Source organism: Polypterus senegalus, chromosome 17, assembly GCF_016835505.1.
Source record: "Polypterus senegalus isolate Bchr_013 chromosome 17, ASM1683550v1, whole genome shotgun sequence".
NCBI lineage: Eukaryota > Metazoa > Chordata > Cladistia > Polypteriformes > Polypteridae > Polypterus > Polypterus senegalus.
Window position 1 is genome coordinate 84,926,754 of NC_053170.1, and position 26,117 is coordinate 84,952,870.

Consider the following 26,117-nt stretch of genomic DNA (forward strand, 5'->3'; position numbering starts at 1 on the left):
TGCAGAAAGAGAAGAAAGTGGGGGAAAAAAAACTTTAATATGGCAAAAGAAAACTGTACAGCAATAAAACCAATGTATCCAACTTTAAATAATACAAAAAGAGAACATTTGGTAACATTCACAACATTAAATGATAAAAAAAAAAAAAAGATGACTTTTACCAACAGTGTCAAACTGGTCACCGCAGTATAATTAAAAGTTTACAGTCCGCTTTCACAGTACAGAATCAGCAAAATGCACCTTCATGCCGGACCACTGCTTGTGGCTGCTTGGGTGGATTCGGTAATCAGACGAGGCTCAATCAGTGAACTCCACCGTTCTGTTATCTTACATGTAAAAAAAAAAAAAAGAATAAAATATTGTAAATAAGCATCAGATTAGGTGACATTACCCCAAACATTATTTTGCATTGTTTATTCTTTATTTGACTTTTCTTTGATATTTAAGCACATTATTAACATATGACCATGTTACACTTTCTACAGGTACAAAAGGACACTTAATGTGAATTACAGGGTGGGCCATTTATATGGATACACCTTAATAAAATGGGAATGGTTGGTGATATTAACTTCCTGTTTGTGGCACATTAGTATATGTGAGGGGGGAAACTTTTCAAGATGGGTGTTGACCATGGTGGCCATTTTGAAGTCGGCCATTTTGAATCCAACTTTTGTTTTTTCAATAAGAGGGTCATGTGACACATCAAACTTATTGGGAATTTCACAAGAAAAACAATGGTGTGCTTGGTTTTAACGTAACTTTATTCTTTCATGAGTTATTTACAAGTTTCTCTTTGTTTACAGCCATTGACGTCGCAGAGGTTAACACGTGAGGAGCGGATAGAAATTGTGTTGATGTCTGGTGAACGCAGTAACTGGGTCATTGCAGCAGATTTCAATGCAAGACACCCTACGAGACCACCCATCTCCCATGCTACAGTTAGCAAACTGCTTGCTAAGTTTCGTGAAACTGGTTCAGTGTTGGATTTGCCAAAATGTGGACGCGTGAAAACTGTCACTAATGAAGAAACATCAGTGGCTGTCCTAGCTTCATTCAGCAAGAGCCCACAGCGTAGCACTCGCCGCATGTCACTGGAGAGTGGCATTAGTCGAACATCCCTTCGGCGGATATTACCTACTCACAAATGGCACCCTTACAAACTCCAGCTACTGCAGCATCTCAACGAGGATGACCCAGATCGGCGCACTGAATTTGCAGAATGGGCAAAACAAAAATTGGAACAGGACCCTCAGTTTACGAGAGGGAGAAGAGGGTTGCATTGACCATCCAACACAATGGGCAGCACATTGAACACATTTTATAAGTGGTCAGAAACTTGTAAATAACTCATGAAAGAATAAAGTTACGTTAAAACCAAGCACACCATTGTTTTTCTTGTGGAATTCCCAATAAGTTTGATGTGTCACATGACCCTCTTCCTATTGAAAAAACAAAAGTTGGATCCAAAATGGCCGACTTTCAAATGGCCACCATGGTCACCACCCATCTTGAAAAGTCCCCCCCCCCCCACATATACTAATGTGCCACAAACAGGAAGTTAATATCACCAACCATTCCCATTTTATTAAGGTGTATCCATATAAATGGCCCACCCTGTATACAACACCAGTAACGATATCGTGCAGTGAATACACTTGACTTGAGCATTCCTCCTCTTTCTCTGTACGTTTAGCATTCGCTTGCTCAGAGGTTGATGTGCTTACTGCTTCCTGAGCAGCTCTTCTTTTCTCCACCCTAGCGGCCCGCTGCTTCTCTTCTTTTGTCGGCATCTTTTCGCGTTAAAACTGATTAAGTTAGTTTTTGTGTTGCAATTAGTACGTTTCTCTTAATTTTTCACTTAAGTGCCACAATCTGCCTCAAGAATGATTAAAGATATGAAGAGGTAGGGGAAGTGACTGCGAAGGTGGTAGGGAATGAGAACGATGCACGCACGCACGTGCCACACGGCTGCCCTGCTGTGCGCTGCCGAGAGTTGATTCTACAATAAAATAAAAATAAAAGGAGTAATAAAAATCATCACCCCGAAAGCGGATAGTAGAGGTCATGTAGTAAATGTGTGCCAAATTTCAAGTCAATAGGTGAAACGGTTTGCAAGCTACAGGTGATTTAAAATCCTGGACAGACAGACAAACAAACAGCCACGGTAGCGTATTATATAAGGTGATAACTGACATAAAAGGTTTTAATAAATATTTTCAAAAATTGTCAGTAATACTAAAAAGTAACCTTGGAATGGTGACTACCAGTAGAGAAATAGCAATGCTTTTTCTGTTCATTTCTAACAGTGCTTTTGTGAAAATAGAATATGTAGAAAGAAACATTAAAGGGTATACAAACCGGATTCCAAAAAAGTTGGGACACTAAACAAATTGTGAATAAAAACTGAATGCAATGATGTGGAGATGGCAAATGTCAATATTTTATTTGTAATAGAACGTAGATGACAGATCAAACGTTTAATCCGAGTAAATGTATCATTTTAAAGGAAAAATATGTTGATTCAAAATTTCACGGTGTCAACAAATCCCAAAAAGTTGGGACAAGTAGCAATAAGAGGCTGGAAAAAGTAAATTTGAGCATAACGAAGAGCTGGAAGACCAATAAACACTAATTAGGTCAATTGGCAACATGATTGGGTATAAAAAGAGCTTCTCAGAGTGGCAGTGTCTCTCAGAAGCCAAGATGGGTAGAGGATCACCAATTCCCACAATGTTGCGCAGAAAGATAGTGGAGCAATATCAGAAAGGTGTTACCCAGCAAAAAATTGCAAAGACTTTGCATCTATCATCATCAACTGTGCATAACATCATCCGAAGATTCAGAGAATCTGGAACAATCTCTGTGCGTAAGGGTCAAGGCCGTAAAACCATACTGGATGCCCGTGATCTCCGGGCCCTTAAACGACACTGCACCACAAACAGGAATGCTACTGTAAAGGAAATCACAGAATGGGCTCAGGAATACTTCCAGAAACCATTGTCAGTGAACACAATCCACCGTGCCATCAGCCGCTGCCAGCTGAAACTCTACAGTGCAAAGAAGAAGCCATTTCTAAGCAAGATCCACAAGCTCAGGCGTTGTCACTGGGCCAGGGATCATTTAAAATGGAGTGTGGCAAAATGGAAGACTGTTCTGTGGTCAGACGAGTCACGATTCAAGTTCTTTTGGAAATCTGGGACGCCATGTCATCCGGACCAAAGAGGACAAGGACAACCCAAGTTGTTATCAACGCTCAGTTCAGAAGCCTGCATCTCTGATGGTATGGGGTTGCATGAGTGCGTGTGGCATGGGCAGCTTGCATGTCTGGAAAGGCACCATCAATGCAGAAAAATATATTCAGGTTCTAGAACAACATATGCTCCCATCCAGACGTCATCTCTTTCAGGGAAGACCCTGCATTTTTCAACAAGATAATGCCAGACCACATTCTGCATCAATCACAACATCATGGCTGCATAGGAGAAGGATCCGGGTACTGAAATGGCCAGTCTGCAGTCCAGATCTTTCACCTATAGAGAACATTTGGCGCATCATAAAGAGGAAGGTGCGACAAAGAAGGCCCAAGACGATTGAACAGTTAGAGGCCTGTATTAGACAAGAATGGGAGAGCATTCCTATTTCTAAACTTGAGAAACTGGTCTCCTCGGTCCCCAGACGTCTGTTGAGTGTTGTAAGAAGAAGGGGAGATGCCACACAGTGGTGAAAATGGCCTTGTCCCAACTTTTTTGGGATTTGTTGACACCATGAAATTCTGAATCAACATATTTTTCCCTTAAAATGATACATTTTCTCAGTTTAAACTTTTGTTCCGTGATTTATGTTCTATTCTGAATAAAATATTAGAAGTTGGCACCTCCACATCATTGCATTCAGTTTTTATCCACGATTTGTATAGTGTCCCAACTTTTTTGGAATCCGGTTTGTACTATTGGCCCTAACTGAACATTATAGATGTATGCTTTTTATAGCATTTAGCAAGATAAGGCCAACAAATTCAAAGAAAGCAGTTACCACTTCATAGCTTCACTGCAAACATTTTAAGAATATTGTTTGTCTCAGTCACATTTTATGCAATTTAAAAAAAAAACTCTCTTATACTTTTATTATTTATTTAGTAAAATATGGGCGGTAGGGTGGCACAGTGGTTCACTGCTGCCTTGCAGTAAGGAGGCCAGGGTTCCTGACCTGTGTTCTTGCGGCGTGGAGTTTGCATGTTGTCCCTGCATCTACATGGGTTTTCTCCCACAGTCCAAAACCATGCAGATTAGATGAATTGGTGGTCCTAAATTACCCCTAGTGTGTGTGTGTGTTTAGCATGCGATGGACTAGTGCCCTGTCCAGGGTTTGTTCCGGCCTTGTTCCCTGTTCTAGCTGGGATAGGCTCCAGTACACCCCAAGTGACCCTGGTCTGGTTTGAGCAGATTAGAAAATGACTGACTTTGTAAAATAAATTGCTAAGTACTCCTGTATCATCTATTATATCAGCCTTAAATGGAATAGTAGAGTACTAACATTGGCTGGAGTACACACTCTTCACAATATAGGTCAAAATAAGCAGATCAGTCAAAAAGTTGTGTGTATGGAGGTTACATAGTAGACATTGGGAGCAAATCCTTGATGAAAATGTCTTGAAGCAATTCACTAAGTATTAATTTCAAATTCTGATGTGCATTTACTTGTAATGCATATCATGCATACTTTCTACTAGCCTGGAGTCTACACAGTGTGTTTATATGTATCCCTTGATTGACAATGTAAACCTGCGTTCATAAAGCATATTGTGAAACTGGAAGGCTGAAAGAGGCTGGAGTGCGGCCATCAAAGAGGTTTATAAAAGTTGGTACATGCGGTGTAATTAATATACAGTGCATCCGGAAAGTATTCACAGCGCATAACTTTCTCCACATTTTGTTATGTTACAGCCTTATTCCAAAATGGATTAAATTCATTTTTTTCCTCAGCATTCCACACACAACACCCCATAATGACAACGTGAAAAAAGTTTACTTGAGATTTTTGCAAATTTATTAAAAATAAAAAAATTGAGAAAGCACACATACATAAGTATTCACAGCCTTTGCCATGAAGCTCCAAATTGAGCTCAGGTGCATCCTGTGTCACCTGATCATCCTTGAGATGTTTCTGCAGCTTCATTGGAGTCCACCTGTGGTAAATTCAGTTGACTGGACATGATTTGGAAAGGCACACACCTGTCTATAGAAGGTCCCACAGTTGACAGTTCATGTCAGAGCACAAACCAAGCATGAAGTCAAAGGAATTGTCTGTAGACCTCCGAGACAGGATTGTCTCGAGGCACAAATCTGGGGAAGGTTACAGAAAAATTTCTGCTGCTTTGAAGGTCCCAATGAGCACAGTGGCCTCCATCATCAGTAAGTGGAAGAAGTTCGAAACCACCAGGACTCTTCCTAGAGCTGGCCGGCCATCTAAACTGAGCGATCGGGGGAGAAAGGCCTTAGTCAGGGAGGTGACCAAGAACCCGATGGTCACTCTGTCAGAGCTCCAGAGGTCCTCTGTGGAGAGAGGAGAACCTTCCAGAAGGACAACCATCTCTGCAGCAATCCACCAATCAGGCCTGTATGGTAGAGTGGCCAGACGGAAGCCACTCCTTAGTAAAAGGCACATGGCAGCCCGCCTGGAGTTTGCCAAAAGGCACCTGAAGGACCCTCAGACCATGAGAAACAAAATCCTCTGGTCTGATGAGACAAAGATTGAACTCTTTGGTGTGAATGCCAGGCGTCACGTTTGGAGGAAACCAGGCACTACTCATCACCATTTCAGAATAAGGCTGTAACATAACAAAATGTAAAAAAAGTGATGCGCTGTGAATACTTTCCGGATGCACAGTATATTAATTAGTACAATATTTAAATAGTATTGATGCTTTGATTGATTGGTTGCTGATCTAACTCAGCCTTTCACTCTAAATGACTTGATCGATCATTGGTAAATTGGTCTCAAATTTAAAAAAAAAAAAAAAACTTTTTTTCAGCATGTGCTTTTCCAGGCAGTGCAGTAATATAATCATAGTATGCTTTATGGAACTTATTATGGTAATTGAGAAAGTGATTGTGTATTTTTGTTGCCGCAAATTCCTTTAAACAGAGAGCAGCTAGGCAGACTTTAGGAGAGAGAGAGAGAGAAGAGGCCGGAGTATTGGCTTTTACATTAAAAAATGTGGAGTAATAAACTGAGAAAGGGAATCTGATGAGTTGTCTTGTGGATGGAAAAGAAAGGCAGATGTATATGTTGTCCAGTTTAACCTGAAGTAGAAATAAAGTAGTCCCTGGAATAATTTGCTTGAGTGAAATTAAAAGAGACTAGCCAACGTACCATACGCCACATAATCAGGATGTTTTTTTAATGATTTTTATGCACAGGGAGAAAATTAACATTTGAAAAATCGGTAATGTAATAAATCAGCAAGAAAAGCAACATTGTAACAATGCACGGAATGAACCAACACACAATCGTCCGTGGGGCGCTCAGGCGTGGAGGGTGGAACGGGAGGAGAGGAGAAGGAAGTCCACTCGCTCCCTCCGTCATGCGAATTTCTCGTCCAGTATGCACTGCCTGCTCATGTGCCCACCTCCAACTTGTCACTCGAGTCGTTGTCGTCTTTGCACAGTCCAGATGCACCTGTGACTCACATAGATTTTTCATTGCTCTGTGCGGTTTTGGCTGCCTTTCTATATATAATCAACCAAGACACCCGACCACGGTGGTAGCGAGGTGGGTGTGTACAAAGTGCAGGACCATCTAAGAAGACGCATGTTTGTCACGGATGCGAATTGCTGTATGTAGCGTGTAAAACAGTTTGCTATGGTGCACGCGGTCATGCGTCATAACCAAAACTCGGTTTTTAAAGACTGCTTACTTCATTGTGTATACGACTGTAGGTGAATGAAAAGATGTAACTCTGGAGAGGACAACATACAGTACAACGTTTTACATGCTGCATACAGCGATTCACATTCTCGACAAATTGTTTTACACGCTGCATACAGCGATTCACATCCGTGACAAATATGAATCTTCTTAGATGGTGCTGTCGCGTCCACTCACGCTCTCGAAGCACACACACTGCCTGGTCATGTGCCTGCTCGCAAGAGCAACTGACAGAGACCCGCCCACCAACTGTAAGACAATGGGATACCCCTCGCAAACTGCTCTATGCGCCGCATAAAGCGCTTCACATCTGCGACAAACTGTTTTACACACTGCATACAGCGATTCACATCCGCGACATGATTTTTCTTAGATGGTACTGTCCACCCTCACACTCGAAGTATACACACTGCCTGGTCATGTGCCCGGTCGCAAGAGCAACTGACAGAGACCCGACCACCAACTGTAAGACCATGGGAAACCCCTCGCAAACTGCTCTACGCGCCGCATAAAGCGCTTCACATCTGCGACAAACTGTTTTACACGCTGCATACAACGATTCACATCCGCAACAAACAAACTGTTTTACACGTGGCATACATCGATTTACATCCATGACAAACATGCTTCTTCTTAGATAGTCCTGCCGCGTCCACCCTCGTTGTCGAAGCATATACACCTCCTGGTCACGTGGTGCCTCTGTGTGAACCGGTCAGGCACAGAGAAGGTCAGGTGCCGTGAGAGCTTCTCGACTGTTGCAGGGCCTGCATTGGTGAAGCACTTGAGACGGTAATGAAACAGAGGCACAGGGCTTTTTGGTTTTTAAAGACTGCTTCCTTTATTGGGTTTTAACCTCAGTTGTAAAGGATTGTTAAGGATCCCATGGGATACCTCTCGCAAACTGTTTTACACGCTGCATATAGCGATTCACTTCCGCGAGAAACACGCCTCTATGAACAGTCAACGTGGCTCAGAGCTGCATGTGACCTCTACGACAGACGAACATAAATGAGCCGTTTTTCCTGTGTCGTCGCTTCCGAGTTGGTGGGCGTGGTTCTGCGAGTTGTCGTCGTATCCAATGGTCTTAGAGTTGGTGGCAGTGGCTCCTTCCTGCGTGCGCCATTGGCGTCTCACTTGTCGGCAGCTTAGTGAATCCATGCCCCTTCCGGCGTGCTTTCCATGGGTGTCTTGCCTTAGTGAATTATATATATAGATGCTGCTTTAATGAGTTCAGATGTGTTCAATTGTCCTCAAACTTAGTCATGGAGAACCCCTTGGGGCTGCAGGTTTTTTTTTTTTAATTGGACACCTAGCTTAATTAAGTAAGTTGTAATTTCCCAGTTTCTATATTTTGGGGTCAATGAATAAATTACAAAAATAAGTGTGTTAATACATTTTCATAAAAATTAAGCAGTTATATGTAGATAATGTGTTTTTTTTAATGTTTATCCTGAAATCCATTCTGCTTTTCCATTATTGACTAATTAGTGGGTCTGATTCTAAAGCAGATGCAGCCTTTCATCATTTAGTGTTGTTTGCCAGGGTGTGTGCTTTACTTGTTTTTAACTGTCACTATTAGGATACAATGAAGGGAGCAAAATACACAGAATAAGGGAAAAATAATAGGAAAACAACAAAGAAATTAGGCATTTAAAGTTATAGGGAAAAAAAACAGAAATATATTTCTAAATATGTTATAATTTAAAAAGTATATTGCTGTGCTTTTCTGAATGCAGAATAAAAGAAGAGAAAAAAAAGACCAGCTAACTGAATGAGATCAATTATTATCACTTAATGTGAATCTGGTTGGAACAAAAACCTGCAGCCACATGGGGTCCCCGGGACCGAGTTTAGGAACGATTGCTTTAACTAACTGGCTGAGCATGGACTGTGAGTGAGCTTGTGTTGTGTTGAAAAAACAAAACAAAGAAAGAAGAATTTGTCCTCGCTGCTTAGTACACAATAGGCTTGTTAGCTTAAGAGCCAAATTTGTTTGTTTCACTTGTAAAGCATGTTAGTCTTGTATCTTCTTGAAAAACATCTTAAAAACATTTTATTAGAATTGTGCCTTGATATCACGAAAATCATTTTATTTTCTTTTTATGAAATTTGTATTACTGAAAACATGTTGGTAACATTTTTACTAATTTATAAAACTATTATTAGCAGGGGATTTTATTTCTTTGAGTATTTTTATGATCACTGAACAATAAGCCTATAGAAATATATTTTGTTGCTAAAAATGAACAAGTAACACCTACAGCTGCCTACAGTTTAATTGTAAAGATACAATGGTTAACACTTTAATACAGAACATAAGGTTTTTATATGTCTGGTTATGTTAAAAAATAATAAAAAAAATAAAAAAAAATGGCGTCGGCCAATTCCAGTAACCTGAAATTGGTGATCAGTATCCGCCCTATAAAGTCCTGAATGGAGCATCCTTCACAAGTACAGTAATCCAAAATGTTTTACTTAGTTTAGTTGCCTGCACTGCTTTATTCGTTCCGAGTAATTGCAGGATTTACAGAATCACTGCTAGGGTTGAGCAGTACTAAAACCTATCTGTCGTGAAAGAATTGTGAATAACAGTCATGGTAGACGATTTTATCATTTATTTTACATCTTATAGGCGCTAACAGTAAAACAGTACTTAATGATTACTGACTGCATGCATACATACTTTCTTGCAAATAAACTACTAGATAAAAATCATAAGTTGAGTTATTAACAATGAAAACAGTGTGCTCAGTACTTTAGAGTGAAAGGCAGATCTGTTCAATCTATGTAAACAGAACCTTACACCTTATTTATCACTACTCTCCAAACAAATTACACATAATTTAAAAAAACGATACAGGCCAAAATAGTCTCTCCTTTTTTGAATTGAGTATATTTAATAGACGCATAATAGTTAAAATACTGTTACTGTATTTAAAATGTGCATTTGTAAACTTCCCAAATTAGTCAATCAAGTAGTTACAAAACTTCACCTTGTAAAGAAAAAAGAATGTTGAATTACCTTGGAGCTTCTTGATACCGCATACTCTACCACTTCAGCCCCGTCTGGAGTGTGGTAAACAAGATCAAATTTTCCAGGCTCTGCTGAAACTGAGTAGACAAGACTCTTTATCATACAAGCACACAGAAGTAGAGATGTGAGTGAAAAAGGCAAAATTACCGGTTGTGCCAAGGTGTTTCTTAGCTAAAATAGAATCAAGCACTAGAGACCACTGTATGATCATTGCATTGTGAAGGAATGACCAACCATCTTGTATTAATCTGTGTGTGTGTGTAGTGCCAGAGAGCTAGCAGAGCTAGTGGCTGTCAACCGAAAACGCAATTAACAGACACTTAGACATGAACCCAGCATATGCAGGCTTGAAAAGAAGAACATCCACATATTAAATAAGACTTAATGACCAACACCCCCCAACCCCTTCCTCGTTTGCTATATATTTGATTCCTCTATGTCTAATTAGTTTCCACTGATGGTGACTTGTGGTAGAGGTTGAAAACTTAAGAATAAAAACTATTTTAAGATATGTGACTCATTTTCTCCCTTTGTGGATTTTTAGCTACAAATAGCAAATTGTACAACAGACCTTCACTTATATATCTATCTAGCAGATATATCTAACTGCACTAGCTCCCCAAACACCCAACAAAACAGGCACAAGGAAAACGTGCAGCACAACACACGTTTATTTTAGCTGTGGGGAACATTTCCCAAGATTCCTATCTTCACAGCATAATATAAAACACCAGAACAGTCAATAAAACAGCACTTTGTCTCTTCTCTCTATAATTCTGCATGTGGCTCCTTTTATGCTGCACATTATCTAGAAGAACTCCCAGTTGTGGTGGAAACCCAAAGTACGGCTCTGTAGCTTCCCCTGGAGACCCCCACGGAAACCAACAGGGCTGTGCCAAACTCCAACTCCCATGGAGCCCTGTGGGAATCTGAGGCGCCGCTGCAACCCTGGGCTGCTGCCATCTAGTGCTCCACCCACAAGTGTTACACCTGGTAGGTAACCATCCAAGTAATCAGATTGTGAGCAGACGTATGAATGTAATGCTCCGATCTTCACTCTGTCAAATAGGCCAACCAGCTGCCATGGCTCAACGTCAGAGGCTTTGCCTCTGGTGCTGATGTCCGAGGTTTGAACCCCATAAGGGGAAGCAAAGGTGTGTACACCTGGTGAGCCCCAATTATGGCGAAACACGTGTCGTGTACTCTTTGTATTATTTGGCAGGTAGTGTATCATACACACACATATACATACATATCACACACACAGGGTGAATCAAAATTATGTTAACACTAATGGTACTGCTATGTATATACTTGTATACAATTTTTCTGTACAATTTATGTGCCACATATGGTACATGTGTTATACATGATGGCAAATAGGTTGAGACATTCCTGTAAATCATCTTGCGCATATGCAGTATGTTTTGTGAATAAATTGTTTCCGCCATTCAAATGTTAACATAATTTTGACTCACCCTGTATATAAAATGAAAAACCGATTCACTCACTCATTAACAAAAACTATTTCTCATTAGTTAAAAGCTTCAATTTAGCAGATGGTACATCTGGGGCACTAAGTATCCACTAAGAAATAACATTTCGATACATAAATGTTTACGGGTAAAAATCCCTCCCAACAAAAAAACCTAAATACCCCAAAATCTCAAAAACACTGACTAATTTGATTGAAATGTGGTGATGTTATAGAAATAAGAAAGTTAGCCAACGCTTGTTTTTTTTTTTTTAATTGTTGATATTTATTAATATTATGCTAACTTGCACAACCTGTGCTGCAAGTGTGCTTTATCCAAATGAAAGACAGAGCAGAAGCAATTGACAAACAGCTAAAGAAGAGGCAGTGTCATGGACAGGAAAAAGGAAGTGGAAGGAGAAAATTGGATGAAGCTCAAGTAAGATAAAAAAGTTCAAAGTTTAGCAAGTGTGCTATAAACCTGGACTGCTGATGTTAGGTGCCAAGGCTGTGAATAGGTGTCACTTTGTTAGAAGAAAAAAGGAGTGAGACGGAAGTGGTGTCCTCCGATCCAAGACCAACTAGAAGTAACGCAGTAGTGTCAGAAGGTGGGTAGGGGCTTTAGTGGTTTAAGTCCCTGATCTGCTGCGCCCAGTCCCAGTCTTTTTCTTGATTATACACAATATAGCAGTAAGCCCCTGATCCTTTTGTCTATCATATACAATATAGCCCTGATCAATGTCACACCATTCTATAGACTAACATGAAAGCCCAAAGGAAACCCACCCCCACACAGCTCATGAGTTGGCTAAGACCTTGGTAGCTGCATATTCTAGAAATGCCCCTATATTGACTTCGTAAATTTAAGCTTAATGGGTTTCCCCATGAGCTACTCAATCGTAATATACATTTGCATCTATGGACTTTGAAACCCCCAACCTCAGAAATAGTTTACATTTACATGTAAACCTTGCCTCCATGATGCCTCACCGTTTCCAAAATTCTTTGTGGTCTGGTACTTCTCAATTTTTTGCTTTTGATTACCAGCACTCTAAAATGCATAATGGCAATGTTTTCTAGTATACTGCCTCTCATCATGGTTATCCATTTCATGCTGTCTGTTGCAGCGCTGATAACACAAAAGACGAAGCTCTCCTCAAAGGTTTTTGACAGCAGCGTTTAAATCAAGCAATGCCCCCAAAACACAGCTGTTAGATCGTGACACCTGAATTTCTAATGGTGCAACCACAGAAATTGTGTCGCAGTGCTCGAAGGTACTCATCACTCTTCTTGTTAATACATCAGTATAACACATAGGGTACTGGCACTTACGTACAGTGGTGTGAAAAACTATTTGCCCCCTTCCTGATTTCTTATTCTTTTGCATGTTTGTCACACAAAATGTTTCTGATCATCAAACACATTTAACCATTAGTCAAATATAACACAAGTAAACACAAAATGCAGTTTTAAATGATGGTTTTATTATTTAGGGAGAAAAAATCCAAACCTACATGGCCCTGTGTGAAAAAGTAATTGCCCCCTGAACCTAATAACTGGTTGGGCCACCCTTAGCAGCAATAACTGCAATCAAGCGTTTTATGATAACTTGCAGTGAGTCTTTTACAGCGCTCTGGAGGAATTTTGGCCCACTCATCTTGGCAGAATTGTTGTAATTCAGCTTTATTTGAGGGTTTTCTAGCATGAACCGCTTTTTTAAGGTCATGCCATAGCATCTCAATTGGATTCAGGTCAGGACTTTGACTAGGCCACTCCAAAGTCTTCATTTTGTTTTTCTTCAGCCATTCAGAGGTGGATTTGCTGGTGTGTTTTGGGTCATTGTCCTGTTGCAGCACCCAAGATCACTTCAGCTTGAGTTGACGAACAGATGGCCGGACATTCTCCTTCAGGATTTTTTGGTAGACAGTAGAATTCATGGTTCCATCTATCACAGCAAGGCTTCCAGGTCCTGAAGCAGCAAAACAACCCCAGACCATCACACTACCACCACCATATTTTACTGTTGGTATGATGTTCTTTTTCTGAAATGCTGTGTTCCTTTTACGCCAGATGTAACGGGACATTTGCCTTCCAAAAAGTTCAACTTTTGTCTCATCAGTCCACAAGGTATTTTCCCAAAAGTCTTGGCAATCATTGAGATGTTTCCTAGCAAAATTGAGACGAGCCCTAATGTTCTTTTTGCTTAACAGTGGTTTGCATCTTGGAAATCTGCCATGCAGGCCGTTTTTGCCCAGTCTCTTTCTTATGGTGGAGTCGTGAACACTGACCTTAATTGAGGCAAGTGAGGCCTGCAGTTCTTTAGACGTTGTCCTGGGGTCTTTGTGACCTCTCGGATGAGTCGTCTCTGCGCTCTTGGGGTAATTTTGGTCGGCCGGCCACTCCTGGGAAGGTTCACCACTGTTCCATGTTTTTGCCATTTGTGGATAATGGCTCTCATTGTGGTTCTCTGGAGTCCCAAAGCTTTAGAAATGGCTTTATAACCTTTACCAGACTGATAGATCTCAATTACTTCTGTTCTCATTTGTTCCTGAATTTCTTTGGATCTTGGCATGATGTCTAGCTTTTGAGGTGCTTTTGGTCTACTTCTCTGTGTCAGGCAGCTCCTATTTAAGTGATTTCTTGATTGAAACAAGTGTGGCAGTAATCAGGCCTGGGGGTGGCTACGGAAATTGAACTCAGGTGTGATACACCACAGTTAGGTGATTTTTTAACAAGGGGGCAATTACTTTTTCACACAGGGCCATGTAGGTTTGGATTTTTTCTCCCTAAATAATAAAACCATCATTTAAAAACTGCATTTTGTGTTTACTTGTGTTATATTTGACTAATGGTTAAATGTGTTTGATGATCAGAAACATTTTGTGTGACAAACATGCAAAAGAATAAGAAATCAGGAAGGGGGCAAATAGTTTTTCACACCATTGTATATTCACTTTAAGCACTGCTTTACATATATATTAACATCTGTGCACTTTAAAGGGTGAATACATACCACTGAAGAAAAACATGAAAATAAATGCTGTATTTGAGGAAACAACATAAGCAAATGAAAATGGTAAACAACTAATAACGATATACTCCAATTTCACGTTATTCCTATTGATTACCCATTTCAATTCAATAGAATACACTTTCCTGTAAGACTGTGTTTTGCAATGACCACCAACAAAAGCCAAGGTCACTAGGAACTGATCTAATGCAAGAATACTTTACTCATGAACGATTGTATACAGCATGTTCAAGAGTAAGCAGCACCAACAAACTTATAACATTATTACTTTTGATATAACTGCTGTCTTTATCCAATACAACTTAAAATATCTGAGATACAATTAGTAACACTTCTTTAGTTTTTCCGATTGGAGTACAGACAGGTGACGTGACTTGCTCATGGTCACACAGTGTCAGTAGCAGGATTTGAACTTACAACCTCAGGGTCTGAAGTTGGGGTTCAAAGCCTTAACCACTACACTATAGGGTGGTCCAGATCTAATTATTCAATTTTCATTACGCTATAACTTATTAAGCTTATTACTGTACATAGCAAATCACCCGAAAAATCCCGGACCATCGAGAAGTGTGAGAACTGACGACATGAATAATTGTCTTTGCACCGAACTGGAATTGTCCCCGCATAAATCAAAGTCATCCAGACGATCTGGACCACCCTGTATACTGCCTGCCAATAATATTAGCCCTTGGTAATAAAACCCTATATATTTTACACAGAAAAAGTACTTAAGTTACGCAGTGCTTCTGATACGCCCAATTAACCAAACACTAACATTATCTTATGAAAGGTAACCAAGGTAATACAGCTAGTTTGTAATATAGTTATCATATGTGATTAAATAAGCTTTGAGTTGGATGACTTTAACCAGCCACATGCAGTTTAAAAACAAAAGCCTATGGACTTTAATGTTCTTGTGGCACAGATATTTAACAAATGCGTTAAAGGTTACTTATTTTTACATTACAATATTTAACAATGTGCACTCTGTTGCATAAACATAAGCAACCTTACCTGCAGGACTAGTCAGAACCTCCAGTTCCACTTGACTAGTAGTCTGGTCATAGCTAATAATTTTTCCTTCCTGCAGATAACAAGGGTGCCAAGGTTATATTTGCTAAACTGTAAAGTACAAGAGAAGTGTATTTCTACAATACAAATAGTATAAGAACAATTTATCAAAGGGAAATTGAAAAGGGAGAGCTGGTGGAAGAGGAGAGAAAATATTTCAGTTAAGCAGATACGAGCTTGTAAAACTAAAAACAAATCACTGTATCTGTTGGTGAGACCTTCTGAAGGTATCTGAACAGTGGCGTGCAGGCAGACAGAAATGAAAGAAGAGGACAAATGGGTACCTTTATTACTTTTCTGGTAAACATACAGCTGTGCACCTCACATAGATAAAGCTTTGAACAATAAACTGGATCTCTGCTTGCTCATTTGCCAGCTCTAACTTAGTATGCCACCTTGAGTAATTGACATAACATGGCAGTGTTCTAACTGCAAAAAAAAAACAAAACAATTGTACCTATGTGATATAAATTCTAAATCAGTCTGGACTACACAGTTGCTAAGTAAATGTATCCAGCCATCCACTATCAAACCTGCTTGTACAGCCAGATCCCATTCTCATAACATCTCAATAAGTCAGGATCACCTCTGGATAAAGTGCCAGACTAATGGAGGGCACACTCATGCATATACAGTACACAGGAGAGCTGGGCATCCAGAGGGAAAACAAACAGGCACCTGCAAAATGTGCAGATTGCAGAACACAATGCTAGAGCCAGGATTCAAACCCAAGACCTCTAGACCTGTGGGTTATCAATTCTAAAAGGAAGTATAATTAAAGAAACTTGCACAACGTTCTGTTCCTAGTCTCCACTCTTCATCTAAACTATGCAAATCAATGTATTTATTTAAAATAACCAACAAACTATTGTTTAAAGTGAGCAGGGGTGCACAACACATGGTTTGCAGGCCATCCAGGAAACAGCATGAAATCTACACATGTTTTATAAATAACAAGGATTCCTCGCCACAACTATGTAAAATCTTGGGTCACAGCAGATGCCCACTTACTCTAAAATGTATTTATTTCATTGCTGTACTAAGGCTGTATTCTATGTTAAAAATAAACACGCTGTAGGAAACATAATCCATACAATGAAACAAGGAATTGATGTCACAACTTTACACAAAATGAAGTGGCTTTATTTACTGAATAAACCTGCTCGGGCGGCACGGTGGGTAGCGCTGCTGCCTCGCAGTTAGGAGACCCGGGTTCGCTTCCCGGGTCCTCCCTGTGTGGAGTTTGCGTGTTCTCCCCGTGTCTGTGTGGGTTTCCTCCCACAGTCCAAAGAAATGAAGGTTAGGTGCATCGGCGATTCTAAATTGTCCCTAGTGTGCGCTTCGTGTGTGAGTGTGCGCACCCTGCCCGGGGTTTGTTTCCTGCCTTGCGCCCTGTGTTGGCTGGGATTGGCTCCAGCAGACCCCTGTGACACTGTAGTTAGGATATAGCGGGTTGGATAATGGATAAACCTGCTCAGTGGTTGTAGCTTACCTTGTAATCAGACACTTCTGGGGTGTAATTTTCTGTCAGTTCTAGAAGCTAAAGAAGAAATAGTGAAAAAGACAAAAGAGTTTAGCTTTACAATGTAAATCACCTGTAAAGATTAGTGTTTGTTACAAGCATTACTTGCTACAAGCAGTAAAGAATAATAAATAATTCACAAACAATTACACAGTAAAGCCTTATGTCTATAGCTCTGCTGTGTCAAACAAAAAAGAGATCTGAGCTCTCAAACAGTACGCCCTCAGGGACTCCTTTGAATGCTCTTAACAATTAAATTTTACTCACGCACTTGTTTGATTGATTTGAAAGCCTTAAAATAAGTAGTATTCATTTATCTTACTAACAAATAAAATCCTTTTATACCACTGAAACATTCATTTTAAAATGAAATAATTCTGCATCACCTTGAAGGCTATCCTCTGCCCAATTTGTGGTGGAGCTGCAAGAAGAGGCAGGCTGGTATAATCTTTCTTGGGTTCTTCTGCTGGAGGGTTCTGTTAAATAAAAATGCATCTTAAGTCATTTTTCAGCCTGCAAATATATTACAGCACAAAATCTGTATCTAAAATGAGCGCACCTCACGTATGACAGACTTATTTGACAAAACATCTTTTTGCTGCTCCTGAAGCGTGTTGCCCTCATAGTTGTAAAATGAATGGTTTCCAGCACCTGCCTTTGCTCTCCCTCTGCCCCCTCTCTGTCCATGCCCACCAGAACCCCTCCAAGAGAACTGGTTATCAAATCGACCACTGCCCCTACCAATGTTAAGTGGGATGGATCGACCCACACCAGGGAGGCTTGGCCCCAAAGTTGGCACTAGCTTTTTGGTAACCATTTCTGTATCCTTTGAGTTGCTAGTTGAGCTAGAAGACTTTGTTTGACCAGATGATGCAGCAGCCCTCTTCTGCATCTGTTCCAGGGCTGGCTTTTTGGTCACCATTTCTGTATCCTCTGAGCTGCTATCGGTGCTAGAACACTTTGTTTGACTGGTTGCTGCTGGCTTCATTCCAGATGATGCAGCAGCCACCTTCTGCATCTTTTCCAGGGCTGGCTTTTTGGTTGCTATTTCTGTATCTTCTGAGCTGCTATTAGTGCTAGAAGACTTTGTTTGACTGGTAGCTACATGTTTCGTTCCAGATGACGCAGCCACCTTCTGGGTCTGTTTAGCAGTGGTTAAATCAGAGGACTGTCTACCTTCTCTGGTGACTCCAAGCTTAAAAGTAGACGATGCCTGTTTGGATGTTGCAGATTTATTCACGGTGCCGTCTCCCAAGCCAGATAATGACTGACCTTTGAAACTTTTTAAGCTGGTTGCAGCAGTAGGCAATTCATCCTCTGCCGTGTCACTGGAGGTACTGGACTCAGAATCTGACTGAGCAGTTTGTTTTACGCTTGTCTTTTTAAGGACAGAAGATAACTTTGGAGGCTTTAAACCATAAAAGACAGGCAAAGTCTTACATTTGTTCTTTTTATCTTTATTTGAAATGACCAGGTCATCTTTGTAAACTTTATCTTTTTTCTTCTGCTTGAGCTGAACCTCTGATTCTTCAGATGCTGATTCTTTCTTCTTTCTGTCTCTCTTTTTTCGGCTGCAGTCAGGAAGGCCCTCCACTTCCTGCTGTGGACTTTGGCTAGGAGTCTCTTGTTGTTGTTTTCTCTTCTTCTTCTTTGTGTGGCTGTTGATGTCTGTCTTAGGTAAGGGTTCATCTTCAGTCCTGAATCTCTTTTTGTTTTTCCAGTGTGAGACAGGAGATTCATTCTTTGACTCTAGTCCATTTAACTCTGGGAGAACACATTCAGTTTTTACCCTGTGAGAAAAGACAAAAGGCATTTTATTGTTGGGTTTAAAATTTGTCTTGAGTGATAAACACAATTTAAATAGAGAACAAAACATACATTTACTGAATAAAGGAGTATTAACACACTAGGGAACAAAAGTTATATAGCTAACAGAAAGGTTATTGGTTTACTATTAATAAACACACAGGACTTTGAAACAGCTAAATTCTCCCAGTTGAGGCAATGCTACAGCTCTACTATGGGCTTATTTTACACAAACATATTTTATTTCACTCCTCAATTCAGAAATAGAAATCATAAACACATAGAGTCTCAAATTTACTTAAATCAACCGAGGGCTGCTGGGCGTTTGCAGCGTACATCAGCACAATGAGTGTAAAAAAATGGAACAGTGGCACATAATCAGGTGTGCTGTAACCAGAATAAAGACAGAATAAAGATTGTTTTGTCGAGGCAGGGGTGACTCTATTACCCTTCTTTATTACATAGACATTAAAAGGATGCCCTAAATCCCATACTCTTACTACACTGTCAGGATTGAGTGCTGCTGTAGTTTAGTACTTCCTCGCCTTTGTTTTAAATCAGTAACCCCAGATAATTAGGCAGAGTATGAGAACATGCAGCAGAGAAAGTTACATGTTTATTAAGCATTATTCAAATAGTGCACAAAACAAAAGCAAAACAATGTGTGAACACCATACAACTTGGTACTGATTGATGTGGAGTCTTTCAAGGTAGCCCAATTCTTGCACTGCTTCAAGTGGGCATTCTTGGATTCACTTCCCCCTGTCTTGTCTCTCTTTGACCACATCTTTTACTCATCTTCTAAAGCTAACCTAGGTTAGATGTGGTCATTCTGTTTTCCAAGACAAATTTGCCTTTTTTAATTTCTTTTCTCTGAAATGTGCTTTCAGAGCTCATATGCTTCTGCCATTAGAGCCAGGAAGCTATAGCAAGCCGTGCTAGTGGAACGTAGAAACAGAGCTTGTAAAAAGTGCCCTTGTGCCTTCACCCAAAGTGCATAATACTAAAACCACGTCTCCAAAACCAGATGTGCTTCCTAACACTTCTGACATTATGAAAGGAAGCCAACAGCACAGCATGTTTGTATAACACAGAAACAGCTTTTGAAACCATACGTGTATTAGGATGGTAGTTGTGGATTATATCTCTCTATATAAAAAAAAAATCCTGGAATGGAAAAGCAAGGTGACGATACGTGATCTTCTCAGAAGTTCTTGAAAGACATTTTAAAGACCCGCGAGACAAAAAAGACTGGCCACGGAGCGTCTCGCGGGGACCGTAAACATGAGACTTGGTGCCAAGAGACTGTCCCAGGGCAATCTCGCAGGGACGTGGAACATGAGATTCTTGTAAGACATGCCCTTCTTATCAAATAGGAGCACGGCCAGCCAGCAAAACATTCAGTCATGTAAAGTCACGTGGCACACACAGATCCTGTGCTCTCAGCAAAGAAGAAAGAGCAGCGTGGAAAAAAGTGACCCAAGGCGCGATACACATGCAGAGAAAGGTACAGAATATGAAAGCAGTAACAGTTGAAAGTATTGTAGCATCCCAGCCAAGCTGAAGCTTTTTTTGTTTTAGGTGACTCTAGGGTCCGATCGAGGGAGGGCAGAGTGCAGCACGGAAGATTGGGTTAGTGTTAGCTGGGTGCTGATTGATGCGGTAAGGGGGAGGCGAGACCCGTGGGAGGAGGGGTTGGAGAGGGGGCTAGAAAGTTGTGTTTGGGGTTACGCAGTCGGCGATTGTTAAAATAGAACTTTTGTGACACTTTATTACGTCAGTTGCTACAGTATCAAAAAAAAAGATAGTAACGATCGCATTGACGCAAACAAAAGGAAATTAGTTTACGTCAGAGAATTTCAAAAACGGGGTTTACCTCACATGCATTTATTGGTTACTTTGCAAAAAAAAATGATTTAACTGCTGATGATGAAGATCATTTTGTCTGTGCTGAAATTCCAAACAGAGAAACCTATCCTAAATTATGGTGCAAAAGTCATTAAACACATGTCTCACGGACCTCATTTAAAAGATTCAGCATATTGGGACACGAAAGATTCCAAATATTGTTTTTACAGAAGTTCTGAAATAAAAGTGAAACTAATGGACAAGCAACAATTCAAAGAAAAAAGAATATAAATCTTATAAAAGAAAAAAAATCGTATAAGTGTGTATCTGGAAAACCAAACATGGGGGTTGGCGAGCAAAGTGAGCAGGGGGCGAAGCCCCCTAGTATTAGATTTAAAACAATCTCCTATCAACAAAAACATACATGGCCAAGTAACACCTTGGACTCACAATATAGGAGAGCTTATTACATTTTCTATTGTTGGTTATATATTTGCAAGCAACACAGCTGCTCAAAGTGCCTGGAGTCAGATTTATAAAACTTGTGTATGCACAAAAACAACAATCTAGACGAGAAGCCATTCAGACAGACCATTCAGCCCAACAAACCTCACAAGTCCTATCCACTTGTTCCTTCTGAAATAACATCAAGTCTAGTTTTGAAAGTCCCTAAAGTCCTACTGTCTGCCACACAACTTGGTAGGTTATACCACGTGTCTGGGGGTTCTCTAAATAAAGAAAAACTTCATGTTTGCGTGAAGTTCACCATTAACAAGTTTCCAATCGTGTCCTTGATGAAATCATTTTAAAATAACAGTCTTGATTTACTGTACTAATTCCCTTCATAATTTTAAACACTTCAATCATGTCACCTTTTAATCTTCTTTTGCTTAAACCGAAAAGGCTCACTTTTTTAATCTTTCCTCATAAATCATCCCCTGTAGCCGTGAAATGAGCTTAGTCACTCTTCTCTTGGCCTTTTCCAGTGCTGTTATGCCCTTTTTGTAGCATGAAGACCAAAACTGCACACAGGACTCCAGATGAGGCCTCACCAGTGTGTTATAAAGCTTCACCATAACTTCCTTGGACTTGTAACTCTACACATCAAGACACTACAGAACCTGACATTCTGTTGGCTTCTGAACACTGTCTGCAATTTGATAGTGAGGAGTCAACTACAATTTATAAATCCTTCGCATAAGGTGTCCTTTCGATTCCATCGTGTATTCAAACCTAACACTTTTACTTCGTATGTGTAATACTTTACATTTACTGACATTCAATTTCATCTCTCATAAATCTGCCTAAGCCAGCATGCTGTCCAAGTCCCTCCGTAAAGATTCAACACATTTGAGATTATCTGCCTGCTGGAAACCACTCTTAACGTCAACCAATTCTGGTAAGGTTCCTCATACCGCAACATTCTGCTTCCTGTGTCTGAGCCAAATTTGCAGTCATCTACACACCACATCCTGAACTCCTACTTCTTTCAGTTTGATGCCCAACATCTCATGTGGCACCTCATCAAATGCTTTCTGAAGGCTAAGATAAAAAGCGTGTGTGCAACTTTCCACACAAAAGTTGTGATTTATAAAAGAAAACTTCATGGGAGAATTCTATATAAATTTACAGCAACTCTGAACCATCTGTCCACAACATTTGAGAGACAGTGGGAAACGACAACACTGTTGATCAAGTAGGGAAATGCAGTCAAACCAACTAAATGACGACTCACATTAAAGCTCAAACGAGATGAAAATGATGTATAGACTCCATTTTAGGTCCTTTTTTTCAGAGGGCCAATACTATATATTTGCACTGAAGAACTTTTTTTGTTTTAGGTCAGTTTAGGGTGCCCGTTGCCACTTCTCATGATTAGAAACCAAAGTGCAGTAAAAATAAAGATGTGACTCACTCCCTGCGTACCAAAAGCCCTAAATCTCTTGCCCTACAGCAGGTGTGGGTAGCATTGGTCCTGGAGGGCTGCAGGTTTTTGTCCCAACCCAGTTTTTTTAATGAGAACTCAATAATTGCTCAAGTGACATTTTGATACTTCATTTTAGTGGTTTCGCTTGTTAAGGTTCCTCACCCTTAATTGCTTATTTCAGTCTTAAACAACTGCACTCACTGTATTCAATGGCTTTTTATTAGCAATAAGATGCAAATGACAAAGGAGCCAGCAGTTCCCCATCTAACCTGTTTATTTACACCTGTGTGGACTCATCATGCACTATTTGGCTTAATAAAACATTAATGAATTATCTGTTTTAGGCTTCAAATCATTTAGATGATATCCTTGGAATGGAAAAAATCTACTACAGTAATCCCTCGCTACTTCGCGGTTCACTTTTCGCGGATTCACGACTTTGCGGGTTTTTAAATATAGTAGTAATATTTCCTAGTCTAAGAACAACAAAACAAGTTCGGTGACTAAGTGCGTTGTAAGACAGGCTGTGATTGGTACATGGGAGGGAGACGACAAATCACAGCTTCCCGCTTTCTAATTGGGCCCGCGATTGGTGCTTTGACTGATGCCCAGATCCCACAGCACCTCCCCTTGTCTCTCTGTCGCGGCCATTTCGCTTCAAGCTTTCCCACCGAGCGGTTCACTTTACACTGTACTGTGTGTGATTTTTTTGTGGTTTCTTTGTGTTGAACTTCGCTTCAATTTTCACCCCCTGCAATGGCTCCCAGACGTGCTCCTTCTTCCAAGGCTGGTGCTGAGCCTAAACAACAACGAAGAATGATGACGATCGCTGAGAAGGTGAAACTTCTGGATATGTTGAAGGGAGAACGTTTGCGGCTGTGGCCCGCCAATATGGCGTGAACGAATCCACCGTTTACTACATCAAGAAGGAAGAGCCAGTTCCTACTACTACGGATACACCTTCGGAAACCGTGGAAGAGGTGCCCCAGGAAATTTTAGGTAGGTCCCTGTTATTAATAGAGTAAAGGGTGGGTTGTAAACAGTACAGGGAGGGTTTAAAAACGTCCAAATACACGTTAAATAATTAAATAAATATGGTGTCCCTGCTTCTCGGAAATTCAGTTATTGTGGCCGGCCTTGGAACCTATCTCCCGCGATAAACGAGGGATTACTGTATACAAGAACCTAACGTTGCAGATTACCAAGCCAAAAAATTAAATTAGGTCTGAGATTGGAAATGACTGGTTTCTAATTAAGCAATTGGGTTGGAAAGAAAACTCGCAGCCACTACGGCCCTCCAGGACCGACGTTGCCCACTCCTGCCCTACAGCCTGTTTGTAGCCTAATGGTTTGAAACAATGTAACTTGTTTGGTGATGCTTGAAGACTTTGCAAACAACCATATACAAAAGGAACTACTTTTAACGATCTCATAATTTTTTTACTTGCCCATGATGATGATGGGCTTATAAGCCAATTAAAGCTCCCATGAGCCTTTTGGTTTTTTTAACGTAATAAGCAGGAATACCACTACTTCTGTTATCCATGACGAGTGACAGTCTATCAACACACTAGTCATCTGGGATGCCAAAGTGAGACTGACAAATGTTGTGGCTTGGTGGCCTGGGTCAACCCATGACTCTTTGATTTCAAGGCAAAGTAACGCTGGCACATGACTTGTTCACAGTGCTGCTGTAAGTGATGGCTGGCTTGTTGATAAGGTTAACTGGCTGACGTTTTTCATAAGGCCTGTACCGTTCATTGTTACAGCAATCATGTTGTTACTTGTGCCAGGTGAAGGTGGCTACCCACTGCTGTGTGGTGTGCACCACAGTTGCAGAAAGCAGTGACTGGAAGCATCAGGTCAGAGGCTGCTCTACCAGCCAGTTCTGCAGCATTGTGATCACGTGTATGAGGTTTAACAACATTTAGCTATTATGGTTGTTTCAGGGTGACAACTGGCCTGTGTTTGAGATGTGTCCATGTATGCACATATGCAAGATGATTGCAATTTAGGAAGGCAATGTGAGTACAACAAGTTTTATACACTTGCTGTGAAAAGTAAGGTCAGCGAGTCTGAGGGAATGTGGCCCTCCTCTATAAAATAAGCTGCAGATACCACACCACAGTTGCAGAAAGCAGTGACTGGAAGCATCAGGTCAGAGGCTGCTCTACCAGCCAGTTCTGCAGCATTGTGATCACGTGTATGAGGTTTAACAACATTTAGCTATTATGGTTGTTTCAGGGTGACAACTGGCCTGTGTTTGAGATGTGTCCATGTATGCACATATGCAAGATGATTGCAATTTAGGAAGGCAATGTGAGTACAAGTTTTATACACTTGCTGTGAAAAGTAAGGTCAGCGAGTCTGAGGGAATGTGGCCCTCCTCTATAAAATAAGCTGCGGATGAGATGTTTGTGTGGGTTGAGCGGTCGATGGAAGATCATGGGAAGGTTCTGTGCGAGGATCAGTCTGCTTGATGACCTCGGGGGAGATAGTGTTACAATGGTATGGAAGGACAACATAAGGTTAAGCCAAATGGAGACTTCACATTTTTTTTGGTCTGTAAGTACATTTGTTCTAGTCTGGCACCCAATTCAGCCTTGTGTCTAGTGATGCCAGAATAGGCTGTAACCCCAAAACTTAATAATGGTGGACGAATGGATGACGTAAAAAGGCACTCAACTGTACAAATATTATTTGTGACTGAGTTTACAGTAGGTAAAAGCAAATCTATTATGTAACAACGCATGGAAGTGTATGATAAGACTAACCGTTTTGAAATACAGTTAAGTGTAAGTTTTAAAAATGGGCTTAAATAAATTTAACCATGACCAGCTAAAGAGGGGCGCGACACCATCATAATGAGAAATGAAAGAAGATCTCACAGAAGTTCGATAGTGACTTAGCAATCCCTGATGCGGGGCAGCGCCACTGAGCAGGTTTCACCTTCCTATCAGTACATTACAAAATGCGACCTTGCCCAGTTCTTTTCAGTACCGTGAAGGCTAGGGTTGCCACCCGTCCTTTAAAATACGGAATCGTCCCGTATTTGAGAATGAAATTGCGCTTGGCCCCCAAGGGATGTGGCCCCCGCTGCAGTATGCGTCCCTTATTTTTTTGTATTAAAAGTGGTAACCCTAGTGAAGGCAGACACACGGGTGCCCTCCGTTAGTCCCACTCGTGTCTGCGCACCTGATGCTGTCGTTGTCCCGGACCAGGCAGGCGCTCTCACTGGGAGGTAGGAAGCATTCGTCGATGAAAAGGCTTAGCAGCGTCCCTCGGCTGAACTCGAACTTGTCGCGAATGATACTCGCCAGATCAGCCACTACACGGCAGCGATTCATGTCCACGAGCAGCCAGTTCATACGACAGCCTGGCGTGGCTGGCGGCGGGTAGTCAAAGAACAGGCGGACACGCAAGATGCTGTTTAAGGGTGCCGCCATGCTGCTCGACGGCGTCTACCTACAACAT

The 26,117-nt window shown here is 40.8% G+C and overlaps 1 protein-coding gene across 1 annotated transcript; it reads right to left on the reverse strand.

Annotated features, from left to right (window-relative positions):
* On the reverse strand, positions 1–26,117 carry coil (coilin p80). The gene is made up of 7 exons (XM_039740194.1): positions 25,839–26,117; positions 17,622–18,852; positions 17,449–17,538; positions 17,033–17,080; positions 15,484–15,553; positions 9,953–10,041; positions 1–326 (listed from the first exon to the last, which is right to left on the reverse strand). The coding sequence occupies exons 1-7, from the start codon at positions 26,087–26,089 to the stop codon at positions 243–245; spliced, it is 1,863 nt and encodes a 620-aa protein (XP_039596128.1). The 5' UTR covers positions 26,090–26,117; the 3' UTR covers positions 1–242.